Here is a 20,142-nt window from a genome sequence, read left to right on the forward strand (position 1 = left end):
TCGCTCCTTACTTAGACCCCCAAAATGGCGGATCGGGCCAAAATCCTTTCCACGCCCACCCCCGTGACATCACGCTCCAAAGCCCTATTGTAAATGTTTCTGTCATTTCTTTCAGAAAAGAAAAATAAATAAGTTATAAACTCCTTGATATGGTGATGTCAGTATTTCACACAGACATCACATGTTAAAAACAGGCAAGGTACGGTCCTCCATACAGACTGTACACACTAGATGTAAGAGGACTGAAAAAAGGTGTAATAATAAATACAACCAAAAATGTCAATCGAGTCATTTGATTTATTCTAAATTTGAAAATTGCTTTATGTCCACCATTCTTGTGACTGACAGTCTCACTACCAGGTGACTGTTACTGTATTGTAATTTAGTGATCTATAGATAAAACTAGCGGTGTGCGATACTGCATATTTTGGAGGTGAGATGGACTCAGCTGTACGCATCTACAGTCACACCTGGCCAGCTTAAAACCTGTGCTCTGCTTGTGTTGTTGTTTCTGGTGGTGATGTGTACATCTGGCAGCGAGAGAGCTGCAGCCGTTGAATGTACTGTTACAGCAACCGTGTGATTATTGTAAATGTGGACAGCGCGTGGGAAGGACTGGAGGCTGGCGGGCCAGCGGGACCTGCCAAGCTGGAGATGGAGGTCGAGGTGGGGGTCCTGCCACACCCGAGGGCGGCGTGGTCCTGCGAGCTGGTCGCCTGCCCAGCTGCCTGTGAGCCCTGGCTCACTTCCACGCCTGCTGCGTTGCCACTGCTTGCCACATGGGTGGCCCCCGGACCAGCTCTGGGTCTGCCGCTGCAGGCAGCCCCGGGAATCACTCTCGTCACCGCCGCCGCTGGATACGAAGTGGTTCATCATCAGGAACCCTCACGTTAACTTTTATAGACTGGAAAGAGTTAGCGTTCATCCTCCAGCTTCACTGTGTTTATGTTATGCTAACATGGCTGTGTAGCTAGCGATCATGTAGCACATCATTATATACCAGCTAGTCCAACTTCAGTAACCCTGCAAACATCACTGCTGTTAGTTTTCTCTCTTCATTTATGTTGGAAGTGAAACTAGCGAGTGTATAGGATAAAGGTCTAATCATCTCTTAGTTTACTCAGATTGCACAGAGTGTATATTTGTTAATAATTTGAATCATTTTGGATAAGGATAAGTGTAAGATAATGGGGAATTTCAGTTTTTACTTTATAATTTGTTTAGCATAAGATTTACAGTTAAGCGAGCTAACTTCCTGCTAACTTCTAACTCCGTAAAAATTCATAAATCCTGTTTTCATGGATGCCTGGATGTTAAACTTAATTGTTACACCTGGTAAAGCAGCAACGCTGATCATTTTATTAAAGATGAAAGAATTTAAACAGTTTTTAAGTCTCGGTAATGCTGCGGTGATCATTTGACTTTGGAACCTGAAGCTGAGTTTGAACCCGGAAACAGCTAATGAGGTCAGACTTAAAGACCAGATTACAGGTACTGCACTGCAGTGATTTGTATTTATAACTATTTAATGATGGCTGAGGGTCGAGGCCAACCCTCTTTGAATAGAGGGGGTGGCTTATGACACTGTATGCTTATGACACTGGGTGGCTTATGACATAAAACACTTATTTGTACGTTATAATGTTATAATTTTCTTACACTGTGTGTAATTTTTATAGACACTTTGTTCATTGTGTCAATGTGTAATTATGTATCTTTGATAAATAAATTATTTAATCTTGTATTTGTGTACTTTCTGGTTATTGAATAAAAAATTAGTCACACATCGCTCTGATAAACACAAATGGCTGAAAGAAATGTTTGATGGAAAAAAGGAAACAAGTGTCTTGCTGCAGTAATACTAGAAGTAGTCCTAGTATTGTGCAACAACAAGGCTTCAAGAGCGATCACTCTTCTGGCTTGCAAATGGTGAAATAATGTCACAGTCTTAGCTGCAAATCAGAAATCTTAGTAAATTTAAAAAATGAGTTTAAACTTTAGGTTTGGCATAGACACAGACTTTATTAATGACACACTCAGGAAATTCACGTTACAGGAGCACAACGGTCAGTAAGAAAACGTGAATCAGAGATATATTAGAAAAATACAAAAAATAGTGCACAAATTTAAAACAAGCAAAACACCTATGCAAGAGTAATTACTAATGATTTACAAATGCTTGTCATATGCAGCCAATACACTCAGGGAATTTTATATCAGCATATCAGTATAAAGCTGTCTGTAATTCCTGGACAGCTCATGAAATAATTTTAAATCAAAGCTGCACTCCAGTTAACTTTTTTTTAATGACTAATAACAGGTTTATGTCTTAGATCATAGAACATATTGCTTGTATAATGCTGTATTCTACCCCAGCTTACCCTTTTCTTACAATCAAAGATTAAGGATTGTGTTTTTATAGCACGAAGTAAACTATCCCTTTTTCTTCTAGGCCTTGTTGTGTGTACCTCACAAGTCAAATTATACATTAGTGATACTTCCAAAAACATTTTGAATTTCATTTATAACCGAGATGCCAAGCTGATATCAGACATCTTATGCTCACCAGGAGCATATGTGTGATATGTGATTGGTAGCGGGCGAAGTTAGGCACGCCTATGAGGCGGAGTTGGTCTCGGGCACAAAGTTTCAAAAAAAGAGGTAAGCATCACTCGGGAGCTGAGACGGGGCGAGTAAGACGGACAATTTAGGCTGTGCGCTGGATGTGAGAAGTTAGGAGTGCTGTGAGTTTGGAGGAAGACCGAGGGTTTTTTCAGGAGAACACTGTTAACTTGCCTGGGGTTTGGGGGATAGACAGGAGACGATGGGGGGGGGGGGGGTTTGGGATCGTGAGAGCTTGTGACTCGGACTTTGATTGTGAATTTCCTATTTCGTATTAAACAATTGGAAATAAATAGTAATAAAGCTTTCCATCGGGGCATGCAGCCTGTATCTCCATTCTAAATATTACAAAAGCACAAGTTTAACTAAGCACTAAGAACTGTGGTTTAACACAAGTACACACACACACACACACACACACACACACACACACACAGGCCCACGAACAGATGGCATTTTTGGCCATAAGAAAATAAACTTCTTTTGGCTTAAAAATTTAAAAAAAATTTTTAGATATTTTTAATAATCAAATAATTTTTGAATTATTGAATGAGTTATGAAATATGATCATTTTAATAATAGTTTTATTAATATGATAATTTCATGTTATTAAAAATATGTTATTAATAATTTTATTAATAACATATTTATGACTGCCATTTGTTTTATTACGTCCTTTATTACTCATAAATCATTTTATTGTGGGTCATAAATCACTCATTTGAAGGGGTATAATATCCCTCCTCATATGTACTTTATCTAGTGTAACTTGAACTAAATATATTTTTAAGAGAATCTGTTAAACTCAGCTTCTGAAAGACACAAAGGCACAGCTAAAAGGCCGTGTAAGTGAAGGAAAGATCAACCTTTGTGGGAAAGAGCCCCCTTCTGCTCAAAACTGTCTGATTCGTCCCACTTGAAAATAGACTAACACTCTTTAAAAAACACACAAACAAAAACACAACATGACTGGACTCAGCTGATTTGCAGATTTTTTTTTTATCCCACCCAAAAAAAAGAATCAGTAGAGAAAACAGAAAATATTACATCCAAGTGGGCTTAGAGCATCTTTTGATTTGAAATGCACCAGGCCCAGTAACATTAATGTCATGGCCTTAATACTGTGAGGCAGACACCTTACAGTACCGCAGAGGATCCTCATGAATAGACGATTCCTATGAGCAAGCAGTCGGTGACCGTTGGCAGGATGAACTCTGTTTTAACAGGAAGTGAGCTTCAGATAAATTCAGGATGAAGTTAGTTTTCACTTGCAGGTGCACCAGTTAATGTCACAGCCAGACCACTTCTCACTGGATTCACATTTGCTTATTGTGCTGAAATGATCCGTGCTCTTAGAGAGTCTGGCAGGTCAAAGTAAATCCTGCTTGTGGCAAACTCTTCTCTGTAGGGCAGCAAGTCCTGCAGTGAGAACTCATCACTGTGGCCCGTCCACACAGTTAGAGTGTACCTGTCAATGTCAAGGAAAAAAGGTATTAACATATGTCAGAATGGTTTTGGAAACTCCGCCCATTTGACTTTATTCTGATTTTTTCAACTTTATTGTAACAAGAGATGAAAATCTAACTTTGTGGCATTGAAACATTAAAATGGTCCAATGAAATCACAACTATGAGACAAGAGTGTGGATCGAGTTAAACTGTGATCCAAGGTTATAATCGTTAACGAAAACTAACGAAATAACGAAAACTAGAAGTGAAAAAACATTTTCGTTAACGGAAATAAAAATAAAAACAAAAAAGGAAAACTAACTAAAACTGTAATGAGTGTTCAAAAAAATACTAAAATTAACTGAATTTATAGCAAAAATGTGTTTAGTTTTCATTGATGTGTGCGTGTCATACAATAGTCAAGGGTGAAAATGAAGTTTAGTTTCCAGATTTTTTTCTCGCGCTGTCTCATTATGCCAGCAGGTGGCAGCACGTTAGTCGAGTCGTCTGTGTCGCTGCTCCGCCCACGCGCAGAATCATGTCAGGAAAAGTCGGGAGAAAGCGCCAGAGTCCAATTTGGGATTACTTTGAATAGGACTGTGTTTTGGATAAAGCAAGTGTCTTGTAGTGGAAAGAGACAAATTATGAGGGACATTTATAAAGGGAAAAAAATCCCACAAACCTTAAAGTGCACTTGAAAAGCTCACACAAGAAGGCTAACCTAGCTTACCTTGAGAAGGGAGCACACTCAACCCTCATCCCCAGAAACAGACGATAACCCCAGGCAAGGCAGCGTGATGCATCCCGAGACAACAGGACGGGGACATCTACATAACTGTGTGAGTCAATTGCCTTCAAAAAGTTTATCAATTCACTTGAACCAAAATTACGAACACCCGGTGCTGCAAGAGTTAATAGTCTCATTGGGGCCAAGATATACATTTTATAGTTGCCTGGTATCAATGGTTGTTCATCTGCCTTTATTTATTTATTTATTTATTTATAGAACCCGTAGGTGGGAATGCGAGTTGTCTGTCTCTGCGTGTTAGCCCTGCGACAGATAGGCGACCTGTCCAGGGTGCAGGGTATGGTAGCTGGAATAGCAACATACCCAAGGATGAGCAGAAGAGCATGACTGATATGATGAAACTGGGATTTTGTTACACTTAATTATTGCAAACACAACTAAAACTATAACTGAAACTAATCAAAACTAAACTGAAACTAAGGATTTTCAAAAAATAAAAACTAAACTAAACTAGCAAACCAAACAATTGGTAAAAACTAATTACAACTGATATAAAATTGAAAATCTGAAGTCAAAACTAAATAAAAATAAAAACTAATGAAAATTGCAAAACTATTAAAACCCCGCTGTGATCCACACATGCTTCTGTCCAGTGATGACACTTTCTCTCTCACTGCTTGGCAGACAGAGATCTTATCGAAGAAGCTAAAAGGACAGTTTATGATTATATGGTAACATAACGCTTCAGCTGTGTCCCACACCAATGTGTGAGAAGTAAAAAGGAGAAACTACTGTGACTGCTTGCAGCCTACTGACTACCTCTGATCCACAATGAGACTAATTAGATGAATACAGTTTGCTGGTTTTGATTTGCTCTCCTTTACTGATATCGAGCATATATATGGCTTCTTCAGACAACCAGGAGACAGCAAAGAAGCCACTGCATGTTTGTGGTGTTGTTCTGAGAAAAAGGTCCGATGTGGCCGATATTCACCTGTCTGACTGCTTCAGCAGCCATGTCAGCTGGGAGAAGGACTTGGCCAGCAGAGCTGCACGTACTGGGAATGTTACGGGATGTTTAAGGTCTCTACAGATCTTCTCCATCATATGAACCATATCCCAGCTGTAGCCTGAACAAAAGAGAAACAAAACATAAACGTCTTATGTGAGATGTGTCACTATGGTCTGCTGAGGACTCAATGATTCTCATTCTAACCTCACTCAGGAAGTGCTCTCAGGTGAGACAGGCACATGGTCCCACAGTTCCCAGTATAACAGCCAGGCATTCTTACCTTCTTCCCCATGAAAACTCACAAGAGCTCCTTAGTGGTTCTGGACCAACATTAGCCACCTGACTGCTGGCTGACTCGGCTGTCAAGGTAGTCCATGAACATGAGTTCTTCTAGTGTCAGGATGAACTCTTATGTTGCATGCATGTATTTTCCAGGTGAGAATTTTATTTTTACTCTGCCAAGATGGTGTCAAAGAGACAGATGTTGTCCAAGATATGGAGGATGCTGGACAACACCTCCCACCCACTCCGTGATGTGCTGAGCATGCTCAGTGAGAGACAGATTTATCCAAATGAGACAGAAAATAGTTCCTGCCTGTGGCTACGTCCATCTAATTGTGCAGCAACAGCTGCACATCCTCTACAAAGGAGAGTCTAAGAGGGCATCTCAATTTCAGCTTTATCTACACTCTCTTCCATGTGAGATAATGGGATATTTATTTATTTATTAGAACTATTGTTTAATATACTGTAATTTTTTATTGGTACTGTAACTTGTTAGTTACTGTCCTTACTGTCTTGGAGAAACTGTGACTGCAAAGTTTCCTCTGGCATTAATAAAGTATTCTGAGTCTCCTCACTGTTCGAGTACCTAAAGGCATTGAGCTGCTGCACCACCTGTCCTTTGACCTCCAGGCGCTGAAACAGCGTGTGAGTTGTTGCTTCGTCAGGAGTGACTCTTCAACAGCAGCACTGCTGTTCATTCAGTTCTAAGAAGCAAATGAGTAAATCCACTTGCTGACAACATGCTGCCAGGCTATTCGAGTCGGGTGCACCACCATGTTGTCTGCATATTTGAGAACTGTCATACTGTCCATATTACAGGTTACATTATACGTGTAGAGACTACATCTCCATCACCCCTCAGGTCTGTTGAGGACGCAGGATCCTCTGCTCTGGATAAGCGGACCCACGCAAACCTAGAGCTCCCCCAGGGTGGACACAAAGCTATATATAACAGAGTTGTTGATTTAAAAAAAGCAATAATAATATGAAGAGGGTTTTGTGTTTCTCAGCCTAGAACAGCTACAATCTCAATTTCTGGGTTTAAGAGAGGAGAGTTCAATACCAGAGAGAGGAGGTGTCTTATTTAAGCAGTGATAAGAATGATGAACATGTCTCTCAGTGTGTCACTTGCAGATGGGGAAAAAGACCTGGATCAATTTTCCACATGCAGCAGTCGAAAGAAAATTATAGGTTAACATCTTTAGAAACACTCAGGCCGAGTTTTGACTGAATTGTTTACAGCTTCACTTCTATGTGTTAATTGCCCCTTGGGGATAAATAAAGTCTTTCTGATTCTGATTCCTCATCCTGAAAAGCGAGCTCCAAGGATGCTAACTTCTCCTTGAAGACAAGAAATGACGTTCCAAAAAGCAACAACATGGCAGTCCAAGAGACAACAGCAGAGTCTTGAGCAGAGAGACCCAGCAGCAGCAGTATTTGCTGAGAGAAAGGGAACCTATCTTCTGATTGGACGGATGGACATGCGTTTCCAGCAAGCTGCAACTTCACTGTGTCTGACTGGTCTTTGAGAAGACTGTCTGAGTTTGACATTTTCCATGTTTGGAGTGAAATGGCAAAGAACGAGACAGTGGGGACTGCACAGGACAAAGCTGAAGCTGGAATGCTGCAAGGGGGAGAGGAGACCAAAGTGGACGGAGCAGGTGAGGACCCAGAGGAATGCTGTTGTTTAGAGTGGGAAATTAAATTTGGGTTGGCGAACCTGGGAGGAAAATGACTGCTTTAAGTGGGAAAATTGAGAAGGAGTCTGAGACACTGCAGAGAGAAAGGTACACAAAATCACACACAAACAGAAAATGCATTAACCATACTAACACATACAATGAAACTCATGAAGACCAGACAGCATCGTCAGCATGTTTCTGTTTGTCATCTTGTCCAGTTCACTTAGTAAGATGAGAAGTGATACATAGACCACTGGACTGATATTATAGTAGGACAGATGATTAAATTATAGCAGGAGCAAACAGAATGCTGAAGAAGGGTCTGAATGAGTGAGGCTAATAGGTTGTTGAGTTTCTTGTTTCTGATGTGTGGAGGAAAGTTTAAACATGGCACACACCTGGTTACATGAGAAGAAACTCGTGATCTAATAAGACATTAGGATTATTTTGTGAGGTGTGTGGCTGATGGATGTTTTGAGATAATCTCTGTCGTCTGAGAGATCTGCACGATTAGAACAGAAAGCACTAAACAACATGTTGTCGGGAAAACGGTCGCAAAGTGAGCTTTTCCATATTAAAATGGGCTTGGGGGAAAGCCACTTATTTGGGACAATCAGAGAGCGAGTCCGGTTTAAAAGGATTTTTTTTTTTAAAGTGGCGTCATATTGCCGAAAGTGGGAACGAAATGCGACAAGAGATTCTACTATCAGCAATGAATATTAAAAAAAATGTGGAACTGACTGGACTGACAAAAGTTTGACAGAAGTTGACTTAACACCAACATGCAGGATTGCACCTCCACCCAGATGTGAAGGGTGGATGTATGGATGTGTGTTTCTTTATTGCAGGAGTAGGAGGACGACAGAGACCAGAGGGGGAGATTTTAGGGTCACATGAGAGTGTGGGCCCTGCAGACCTTTAACCTTTAACTGCTACTTTTCTGGGAAACTGATGTTGTATGAGGAAACTGTGTTTACAGGCTGTGTGTTGGTTATGCTATTACACTGTGTTGTTGAGAAAATGTTGAATGTTACAGCGGGGGAATGAGCATAAAATGTGAGACACATACTGTGTTGAAACCAGTGTCACTCTTTTCACGGCAGATTGTTAACTTTCTGGCCTTTTACAGCACCTCTGGAATCTGGTGACCCAGGCCTGACCTCCAGGATGCTGCTGCTGATGTTTGTTTCTCTCTAAGAGCGCTTGTGGAGGATTCAGCACAGACAGACAAGTGACAACAGAGCAGATGTGCAGTGATTATAGAACATTTTAGTGTTGGGCTCATTATCTGACCATCATTGAGCTCATAGAGGTAAAATAAGTGAGTGACATTGCTTAAGGAAAGTGTCATGGTCCTGAGTCTGCCGACTCAGTGTTTTGTGTTTCTTTATGCTTTTGTTTATCCAGAGTATATACTCCGTTATGATTTGCCATTTGTTAGGTTTGTGTTCTGTGCCTGCCCTGGTCCCACTTCTGTGTTCCACGGTGTTCTGTTCCTCCGTCTGCGTCTCTCTGTCCCGCACCCCGTTTCTTATGATCTCAGGTTTGTCATTTAGTTTTCCCAGTTCAGGTTTCTCCAGTCATTTGTCATTCCTCACTGTCTGTTTTGTCTCTCCGTTACTGGTAGATAAACGTCACTAGCATTATCATCTACTGCCTGCATTTTGGGTCCTTTCTCCCTCCAACACCACACGGCTCACCTCGGCAGCTGTGACAGTACGAACCAGCCACAATGGACCCAGCAGCATTCAACCCGACCGAGGAGCTTCGGGAGGATATTATTTACTCAGTGGATAAATTAATTAACTTATGGCTGGAGCACGAGGGGAGAGAATTCCGTCAAGCCATAGCTAATCGGCTGCAGCGCTTAGTTTCTGGTCTCCCCTGGTTGCTCAGCTCACTTCACCCGCTCGCACAGAATTTTGTTCTGAACGAACTTTGTCTTCACCCCCCGGCTGCTACCACCCACCCTGCAACTCATGGTTCGCTGCCTGGTCCGACGGAGGATGCTCTGCCTGGCCCGTCAACCCAGCCTTCAAGGGAAACGGCGCTCACTCCGTTGACGCTCCTCGCCACAGTCGGACCTAGGGATTTCAGAGCGGCCGGCTGTGGTGAGTGGACAGGACAATATTATTGGTCTGAACTAGAGATGGCACGATACCACTTTTTTATGTCCGTACCGATATCATAAATTTGGATATCTGCCGATACCGATATGAATCCGATATAGTGTTTTTTAATCAATAAAACTGTTTTCTAATATCTTGCTGCATTTTGTATAAGTTCATACTCAAGTTTAAATAAACAACAACACTAAAGCTATTCTGTTATACCTGTATGCAAAAAATACACTGCACCCAAAATATTTCATAGTTCAGCAAAACTGATCAATCTAATAAACTTAAACCTGCTCCATCCTCCCTGTTCTGGTATTTTAAAGAGTACTTAGCAGGAATATTAGGCAACCTGACTAATAGGGTTGCAAACTCCCAGCAAAAAAAAAAAAATAATAATAGGGAACCACCCCCCACCTCATGATGCTTAATCGACGTAATTATCTTTAATTTGGTGCAGTGTGAAAAAAAATGCACAGAAATAAATTATTTTACAAGAATAATTAAATAGATTCAACATCTTTCTTCAACAGAATTGCAGACTGCACAGATGGTATCTTCCCAAAGGAAAAAGTACTATAGCTCACTAGGGTATATCAGACTTAACAGTTACTATATACAGTAATGGACTTCTATATATTTTACATCAGATTAAAACTTTGGGTGTAAGATTCAGATAATTATTTATTAAAAGCTAGACATTTTAAATGAGAATAAGAAAGAAAAGGATGTCTTTGTGCCCCTTTTCCCTGTTCATGCCCTATCGGCCCCCCTGGCTAAACTTTGCTAGATCCGCCCCTGCACAGTTACGTCAGCTGTAGAAAAAGATCCTGGTGTAGAAAGTAATATTAAATAAATTCTAACAACAGCTTATCAAGCTTAAACGTGCTGCTGTTGTTCAGCCGCTGGTTTCCTCTTTCTGGTGCAAAGTGGGCAAAAAACAAAGAAGAGAGACGATCAGCTGATCATTGATCAATTTCACATTGAAGTAGCAGCAGGAGAGAGAGAGAGGCAGTCGCTCCATATATCAGTTGTTAAGCTTAACGTGGGAATGCTTTACAAACATTCAGAGATGAACTTACACACTTGCTTTACTTCTCTCTGGGATCACTTCCTCGGAGATGAAATGCTGGTTTGGTAGCGAGGCTACAAATACACACAGCCGCTCTATCACGTGAGCACACTGCTCCGACGTGCTACGGTTATGAGCAGAGTTACGTCATGTCGCAAGTTTTGTGAGGCGCTTTTTTGATATTTAATGGATCGGATTACATTTTTTATTTCTCTCCGATATCCGATCCAGTAATTTAGGTCAGTATCGGACCGATACGTAATATCGGATCAGTCCATCTCTAGTCTGAACTGTGGGACTGTTTACTCAGGGGTAATGTTCTGTACGGCAAAGGACAATGACTGCTTATTGTGTGTTCAGTCTACTGCTCAGCTACCTTCAGTGCGCCCCAGGGTGGCTGTGGTTACAACGTAGCTTGCCATCACCAGTGTGTGAATGTGTGCGTGAATGGGTGGATGACTGATTGTGTAAAGCGCTTTGGGGTCCTTAGGGACTAGTAAAAGCGCTATACAAATACAGGCCATTTACCATTTACCTTCAACCCAGTTTCCAGTGTCACCTGCACAGCAGCCTCAAGCTCAGTTAGCCGCCCGGCCTCAAGCTCAGTCTCCAATTCCACCACAGTTGTCACCTCAACCATTAATTCAGTCACCCTCAGTTCAGCCTCCTGTTCAGCAGCCACTAGCCCTGCATCCTGTCTCACTTGCTCCTCCTATACAACAAGCTCAGTCAAATCAATCCGAAAGGAACTGTTTCATCCGTTCATTCTAAGCATAGAGACAAACCAATTAATAATGTAATCATTCCTCAAAAGAGACTGCGATGCACTCCAGGGCCTCCCCAGAGGATGTGTTTCAGCCCCCAGCGGACTCTGGACCCCTGGAGGTTAAGAAGCCAGCTGAGGACTGCACCCGACTGTCGCTGCCTAAGCGGGGTCAGTGCTCCGCGCAGCTGCAGTCTGCTCTGTGTTTGCCAGAGGCCTCCGTGCCTGCTGGTTCAGCCCTGTGTGTGGCAGGGGCCCCGGTGCCCGCTGGTTTTGGGACTGTTTTCGCTGCAGGGCCCGAGGAGCCCGTCCAGCCACCAGCAGCTTCATCCACGCCTGCAGCAGCAGCTTCATCCACGCCCAGCACCCCGTTTCTTATGATCTCAGGTTTGTCATTTAGTTTTCCCAGTTCAGGTTTCTCCACTCATTTGTCATTCCTCACTGCCTGTTTTGTCTCTCCGTTACTGGTAAATAAACATCACTAGCATTATCATCTACTGCCTGCATTTTGGGTCCTTTCTCCCTCCAACACCACACGGCTCACCTCGGCAGCCGTGACAGAAAGTCAATGATTACAGTAGTGTGGAATAAGCACAGCACAAATTCTATTCAAAGCAAAAAATAAAGAACTGCCAGGAAATATGCAGAGTATGTTTTTTTTGAAAGAAGGAAGTTATAATTTAAGGGGTTTTTGTAACTTCAAAACAGGGATGGTTTGTACTACAAGAAAAAGCTTTTGTGTTTCTGTGCATGGAGTGAAACTATGGAACAGTCTGAATATGGAATTAAAGCAACGTCCAAACATAAAACTGTTCAAAAAGAGTTATAAAAATATGATCTTCTCGAACTATAAAGAAAAGGAAAATATTGAAATTAAGTGAATGTCTCTATTTTAAAAAAAAAAAACATTAAAAAAATTCATGATGTGATATTATAGTATGTAGTAAATTAGAAATCTGTTCACTATTTTTATTACAAATTCTAAGTAAGGAAGCTGACTAAATATTAACTGATAATTTATGGTAAAGGGTGGGATTAAATAACTGTTTACTTCCTCCCTTTCAACATGTAAATTAATCAGAATGTTTTTTTTGTATGTATTTTGTATAGTACTTTTTTTCTCTCTTATTTTCTTTTCTAAATGTACTTGTATATTGTTCACATGTTGAAATAAATTACCAATCAATCAATCAAACACATGGGATGATCCATGATTTGGAGAAATTATGGTGATAGTTGTGGTTTAATGATTTGGAATAATCTCTGTTGACACCTGTCTCTGTGGCGCTGAGTGCTTTATTATTATGAGCTACAGTTGCTTGCAATTGTGAAGTTTGTTTTAACTTACAGAGTTTGTCTTACAGGCAATAATGATAGTCTGTTAAGTTGAACAGACTTAACATTTAACCATTGGCTAATGTTTTTCCTTAATACAGGGTTACAGGTTTGTAGTGCAGCTACTCCAAGGGAGAAGCACTAAGAATTTTTAAGTGAGAATGTGAAACTTTTTTGTGCATCTCTAATTGTGTGGAGTTGATGCATGGCAAGGACCATGAGGCAAAAGAGGGTTTTTGGGGAGTTTTCATTTTTTAAATTCCAGGTGGCATGAGGTGAAGTGGTGGAAGAAGAGGCTGAGATGCAGATGGAAGCTGAGACCAGGAGAGAGGCTTCAAGAGGATCAGTGAGGAGCAGAGACCACTTCCAGCACAGCTGACAACCCACAGAGGGCTGTGCCACTGGGCTTCCTAGAGCTCATCGAAAGGAGATTGTGGACAGCAGCAAAATCCAAAATAAAGTGAAAGAGGTTCAACGTTGAGGAAGACAACTAGAGTGTAAGATTTGCTCTACCCTAAACCTTCAGGGTAGAGCAAGAAACCGAGGGATGAAGGGAGCGTGCCAAGCTCCAAGCGACAGCGCAGAAGGAGATCAGCGATGAAATTATGATTCTGTAAACAGCACAGACACCAGAAGCCGTGACTGTGACGGGAAATGACTGACAGCAATTTCCCCAGGAGGATCACCTAATGCTGTTTCACTGTGCCCTGCAGACTTTGACACTCTGAAGAGGTTTCCTGTGTGTCATTGTTGTTGTCATTTGCTTCATGAGCACTTCTACAAAGCTGGCTGAAATTTTGATGACTCTATCCCCCCACAGGAAGAACGCCTGAAGTCAGGAGATGGGGGTTGATAGAGGCCATAAAAAGGAAGTGCTGGTTCAACCCACAGTCAGGGGGCTGCTGACCAGGCCTACAGCTTTGAAGATAGCTCAGAAAGCCACCTGGATAGACAACAACACCAACTGCTGTGTTTGCATGCCCATGTGTACATACACTTGGACTCTGGCCGTATGGACAATGATACGAATGGAGAAAGCGCTGCAGAACTCAATGACTCTGCAGAGGAATCTACACTGGCAGGAAATGCACCACAAGGCTGGAATGATTTTGGAAGTGTTAATTCCTCTTTTTGGACTGTTAACTTTCATTTGCTTACTTGTAGGATGCAGTTTACCATGTGTGAGATCAATGAGAAACAGGATAACTGCATTTATCAACTGTTTGCTTTTACAGTAATATGAGGTGAATGATAGGACAGAGGATTTGTGTAAATGATGCATGGTTGAATAATTTAAAGGACAAAAAGGACAAACAGGACTGTTAGGGTGATTTTGATAATAGTTGTCATTGTTGTACTTAAATTTGTAAACTGCATGTTGAGATATTTTTCTGTTCCTCCATCAGCAAGAAGTCACACAAACACACACACGTGCTTGCACATGCACACACACACAGTGCCTGACACACGACAGGGGTTTTACAATGGGTGGTGCTTGTGTAAATGGTATGCATCTCAATAAAAGGTGGCAAGCAAAGGCTGGGGGCGGAGTCGTCTGAGTCGAGTGCAGAGTTGCAGCTCTGAGATCCGACCAGCCTTCCCTTTCAAGTTAAATACCGTTTAAGCTGATGTCTTGCTTTCTTCACAGGTGATAAGTCTCTGAACCAGCGGGGCCTGCAAGCCCAGACCCAACATTTACATTTCTTCACTATTGAACAGCAGTTAGGCTTTTTAGTGACATCATCCTAAAACCCTCAAATATGGGTGACAATACTAAAAGGTCCTAAATGTGCTGGTGGCATCTCCTCCCACTAATCTGAATTAGGGGTGGGTTCTGATTATCGATTTTCTGATTACAATCGATTCCAGTTTGAATAACGCAATATCGATTCATTAAATCCTGAATCGATTTTTAAATATAAACATATTTTACCTGAGACACCAGAATCTCAGGTTAAACCTCTCAAATTTCCAACAACCACCAAACAGCTAAAACAGTAAATGAGAGCAGGAACACGGATTCTGCACAAAGACGTAAACACAAAGCTCGGACCCGCCGACAGATCAGGATCAGCGAGATGTCGACTTTCTCACCCAACGGCACGGACACAGTCGGGGCTGAGTCAGCTCAGTGATTCTGATGTTTCGGCGGGTCGAGCTTTGTGTTCACGTGCTAGATTCTGGAGCTGCAGGTTTTATCTCTCTCCAAACAACATTGACTGAACCAGCAGCAAAAGAAGATCCAAACTACAGATAAACATCGTCATGACTTCAGTCTGACTTTTCTGCTTTGCTTCCACCACGATAAAATCACACTTCCTGCACAGCTCTCTCTCTGTGTACTTGAAGAACAGTTTCCCATATGCTTGCTCATTACCAGTCTACCGTTGTTTACAGCGCTGTGGGCCGCTGTGGTTTTTCTTTTTACTTAAATGACTTCTGACAAGAAAGCCACATTTCTGCTGTTCAATACTGAAGAAATGTAAACTTTTTAAAATGATCACAAATTGCAAAACTCTCAGCTGTGTCTGTAATCAAACCTCTGTAACTTTGTTTTTCTGTTTCATCCTCAGCTACTTTGACACAAAGGCGTCTGCTGTGATGCTCACACCTCTGATCAAGTCTCAAACGTGTCAGCGTTGCTTTTATAGATATAAAAATATAGACATGTACTGATAAGTGATCAGAATTATAATATTTCTGACTGTCTGAGGCAAAATTTCCCCGATTCAAATCTAATCGAATTGAATCGATTTCAGAAATCAGTGACGATACCCAGCCATAATCTGAATACATTTGTTTACATGTTATTATTCTTGTATTATCAATAAAATTGAGTTCTCAGTGTATAAAAAGGCAACGGTGATGAGGTATGTTTACCTGGATTATCTGTCCCAGCAGTCCATCCTGTAGTCCAGCCCAGAGACAGCACAGTGTGTGAGGGAAGATGAGTCATACCAGAGAGGAAGGTGTGATGCTCCAGAGGTCCGATCTGCCCCCCAGGACCCGAGAAGATGTCTGCGTTGATCCACACAGGACGGTATGGCTCAGTTAGCACCTCCTGCAGCAGGACTAAAGATGTTGACACAGCCTCCATGCTATGTGGAGAGTATAGCTCAGCGTTAGCGTCACACAGACCCACACAGCATTGGTGGAACAGAACCTGCCTCTCACCTCTTAAAGTCCAGCTTTATCCCCTTGCCGTACTCTTTCACTCCCTCCAGCCATTCCCTCAGGGTGATGTCACTGTCTGTATCAGGGGGATGTGCCATGATTGGCTCTTTGGGATCACGACCTCTCATGACAATGTCAGCTTCAATCATAAGAGAAGGACCTGAAAAACAGTTGTTGCCTATTAGAAACCGACTCTTATCTTTCTTAAATATCATCCCAACGACAAACATCACTGAATACATCTTTTTATTTTCAGCCCAGAGGAGGTTAGCGCAGTATGACGAGCACACAGTCGCTCTGTGTTCAGCACGGCCACAAAGGCTCCTGATTTTACCTCCAGCTGTGGCCTCTGCGGGGAGTTTGTATGCTCTCCCTGTGCCTGTGTGGGTTTCTCCAGGGACTCTGGCCTCTTCCCACAGTCCAAACGTGGATTAAATGCTAGGTTAACTGGAAAATCTGGCTACGGATGTGAGGCGCATAAAGTCCTCAAAGTGCACACAATGTAGTTAAAATGTGACTTGCAATCTAAAGTTCTTTGGTTGGTCAGTAAGACTAGAAAAGTGCTTTAAAAAAAAGAATGCATTACATTACAGTGTCCAGATTATTAGGCAGACCTGAGATGAATCACAGCTCACACACCAGCCCTCTAATCCATGTTACATATCATGAAGCCTCCTTCCTTCACAATAAAATTACATTTTATTTATTCAACACAAAATACAATAAGGACACGCTGTGGAAGAGAGCCGGAGATTAATAATAACTACTGATTAAATGTATCCACAAATGGTGAGTAAAAACACTGAGTGCATCATGGGAAGCTCCCAGCAGCCCAGAGCCGCCGTTTGAGGAAGCAATGTGTTCCCATATTTCTGTAGAACAGCCAAAGATTATAATGCATTCTAATATTTTTACTCTAAAATTAGTATTTCTGTTGAAAAGTATGATAATTAACATGAGTCAGCGGGGAGAAACTATGATTTCAGCCTTTATCAGAGTGACGCTGCCATGGTTACATTAATGCGGTTGCTAATGTGAAGGAAGCAGAAACTTAACACGATCACGCAAAATAGTTTCAACCTTCAGGACTAACAAGGGCTGATTTAGACAAAATGACCTTTAACAAAATAAAATGTCAGGTGTTTGAATTTTCATGTTGACGTCAGCGGGACTGACAGCCACGTCACAGACTCACCTGTGAGCGCCTCCGCCAGCCTGCTCCTGCTGTTCGCTGCATGCGACCAGCTAACCTCGGCAGCGTCCATCCTCGTTATAAAACTCCGACTGAAGAAATAGTCCAGCGTTTGGTCACGCATCCCACCTGCGAACAGAACACGAGGGTCGCAGCCATTAGCTCCTCTCTGTCACAGTAAAGTGCAGCTCGCTAAAACAAGGGAGCGTAGCTGCAAAGCTCGACATTACCTGTTTTACCCTTTAAATTCCACAAGACATAAAATATAAAACACACGATTAAAATTAAAGTAATTCTGTGAAAACTCAGCAAAAGACTCGTTTTCATTGCCGACTTCCACGATCCAAAACGGAAGATAAATAACAACACATTTCCGGTCCGAGATTGTCGAAATAAAAGAACCGGTAGTCTTTTACTGATTCAATACAATATTTATCGAGATTTCTACGTTTAAAATCTAAGTGACCAAAGTGCCCCAATCTTTATTCTATTCGACGTGAGACAATAAAATATCAGCTCTAAAAGAAAACATCTCTAAAGTTAGAAATATCCTGTCTCAGAGTGACGCTGAAAAACGAGTTCATGCATTTATTACTTCCAGGCTGGACGACTGTAATTCATTATTATCAGGATGTCCAAAAAACTCACTGAAAAGCCTTCAGCTGATCCAAAATGCTGCAGCAAGAGTCCTGACAGGGACTAGAAAGAGAGAGCAGATTTCTCCTGTTTTGGCTTCCTGTTAAATCCAGAATTCAAAACCCTGCTCCTCACATACAAGGTCTTAAATAATCAGGCCCCATCGTATCTTAATGACCTTGTAGTACCATATCACCCTATTAGAGCACTTCGCTCTCACACTGCAGGCCCTGCCAGATTTCTGTCCACTCGAGTGTAGTGTGTTATTGATGGTGTTTTTGGTGACTGGGGTCCCAGCTGCATACAGATCTTTAACAAGTTCCTCCCATGTGGTTTTGGGCTGATCCAGCACCTTTCCTATAATCACCCTCAGCCCTGTGGTGTAAAGTGCTTTGAGTGCTCAAATAAAGTAGAAAAGTGCGATATAAGAACCAGTCCATTTACCACGAGGCAAGGAGCTCTCTCATATTCTGGTTCCAGGCTTCTGGAGGGCATCGCTGCAGCTTCCCACCCTCGTTATCAAGCACATTTGTGACAAAGACATTCTCACTCTCACTGACACGACAAGAAGATTTCGATTTATGTATCTGTGTATTTTCTATGTTTGGGGTTTTTTTGTTGTGTTTTTGTCTCTTACAGATGCAGCAGTTGGTGATACATTGTGGATTTCTATTTGCTGGTTCTGATAACATCTTCCCCCCTTGAAAATAAATTCTTAGTAGCACCAGGCAGATTTTTTTTATGCATTAGTTTTGTTTGCGTAATTTGCATTAAAATGTCTCATGACTCATTTAAATATTCTCCTACTGACAGTGTGATAGATTGATTATTAGTCAAAGCTTAGTGTAAAGTAAAGCAGTCGTGGTCAAAGGTGACTTGATTTATTTAGAAAAGAATGTAAATATACAAATAAGAGTAAAAATGTCCCATCAAAGTGAGGTTAAATAATGCTTCAACTGTAAACATACTCCACCAATCTCTATTAAACAGCCGTGTACCACAGGCCTTCAAGCTGGCAGTAGTTAACCTGTTGCTTGACCCAGCTGTCTTAGCTAATTATAGGCCAATCTCCAACCTTCTTTTATTAAAAAAAAAAAAAAAAAACCTTGAAAGAGTGGTTGTAAAACAGCTAAAAGACACACTGGTTCACTGGTTTTGAAAACCAAAAACAGGTGTGGAACAGGAGAGATTGAATAAAATAAAAATTGAGGCTGCAGGCAGCGATGAGGGTCCTGGTGCACGTTTGGATGTGCCACGGTCGAGCCACCCTACAGCTCGAGTGTGTGGCTGGGTCTGAGATGCACTGCAATGTCCTGCTTGTAGAAAACGGTTCTGAATTTCTGTGACAAACCTGCTACGTAGGAGATGACAGCTTTGTCTCATCTGTCGCTCAGCTTCTCCCCACTTGGTGTTTGACCTCGTTTCTTCTGCATCTTTGCTGAAGGCCCGATGAAATAACCACGTTTTAAGAACATTCGTTACACGCGTGTTCATTCTCCTTCCCTTTGTGACTCAGAAAAGTCACAGATAGAAAAACACTTAACCCTGCATACAGGTGGTTTGTAATTACACTCATACACAACAGCACTAACCAGCACACTACAGTTCCCCTCGCTCTATTCTCATGCTCAGTTTGAGCTTCAGATCATCCTGACTATAAATTACTCACACCTCCATGCAGTCACTTTTGTACACAACATATTTGCACACGTCCTTTACATTTGTAACTATATTTATGTTAGTATTTCTCTATTATTATCTCTGTTTCTGCACTCATTTTATGAAAGTGCTTGTTGAGTTGTTATAGCAGCAAACTTCCTTCTGGGATCAATAAAGTTCCTCAGATTCTGATCGATGCCGAGTTACTGCCATGTGATCGGCCCACATACTTTCCTTACCAAGCAGCTGAACGGGTCAGTCAGTGAGTAAATGTAGGGACAGCAGGGTACTTACTTGCCATCATGAGGAAAAATGTGCTCCGGAGAAACAGGTGGAAATGCATTTACTGTGCTGGACGTGTGAGCAGAGCACAGTGAACATTCAGGGCAGGACAGACATC

At 41.8% G+C, this 20,142-nt stretch overlaps 1 protein-coding gene across 2 annotated transcripts; it reads right to left on the reverse strand.

Annotated features, from left to right (window-relative positions):
- Positions 1–3,617: 3,617 nt before the first annotated feature.
- Positions 3,618–17,818, reverse strand: fam151b (family with sequence similarity 151 member B). 2 transcript variants are annotated; one of them, XM_005753311.2, is made up of 6 exons: positions 17,678–17,818; positions 17,451–17,576; positions 16,256–16,415; positions 15,962–16,179; positions 5,813–5,948; positions 3,618–4,090 (listed from the first exon to the last, which is right to left on the reverse strand). In XM_005753311.2, exons 1-6 carry the CDS (start codon positions 17,772–17,774, stop codon positions 3,949–3,951), a joined length of 879 nt encoding a protein of 292 aa, XP_005753368.1. In that variant the 5' UTR covers positions 17,775–17,818; the 3' UTR covers positions 3,618–3,948. The 2 variants fall into 2 exon arrangements, with proteins under 2 accessions (XP_005753368.1, XP_013771445.1); XM_013915991.1 differs by lacking the exon at positions 17,678–17,818 and having other exon boundaries at positions 17,451–17,654.
- Between the last annotated feature and the right edge of the window lie 2,324 nt (positions 17,819–20,142).

Source organism: Pundamilia nyererei, unplaced genomic scaffold (genome assembly GCF_000239375.1).
Source record: "Pundamilia nyererei isolate P.nyererei 1_Seehausen unplaced genomic scaffold, PunNye1.0 scaffold00420, whole genome shotgun sequence".
In the NCBI taxonomy this organism is placed as follows: domain Eukaryota; kingdom Metazoa; phylum Chordata; class Actinopteri; order Cichliformes; family Cichlidae; genus Pundamilia; species Pundamilia nyererei.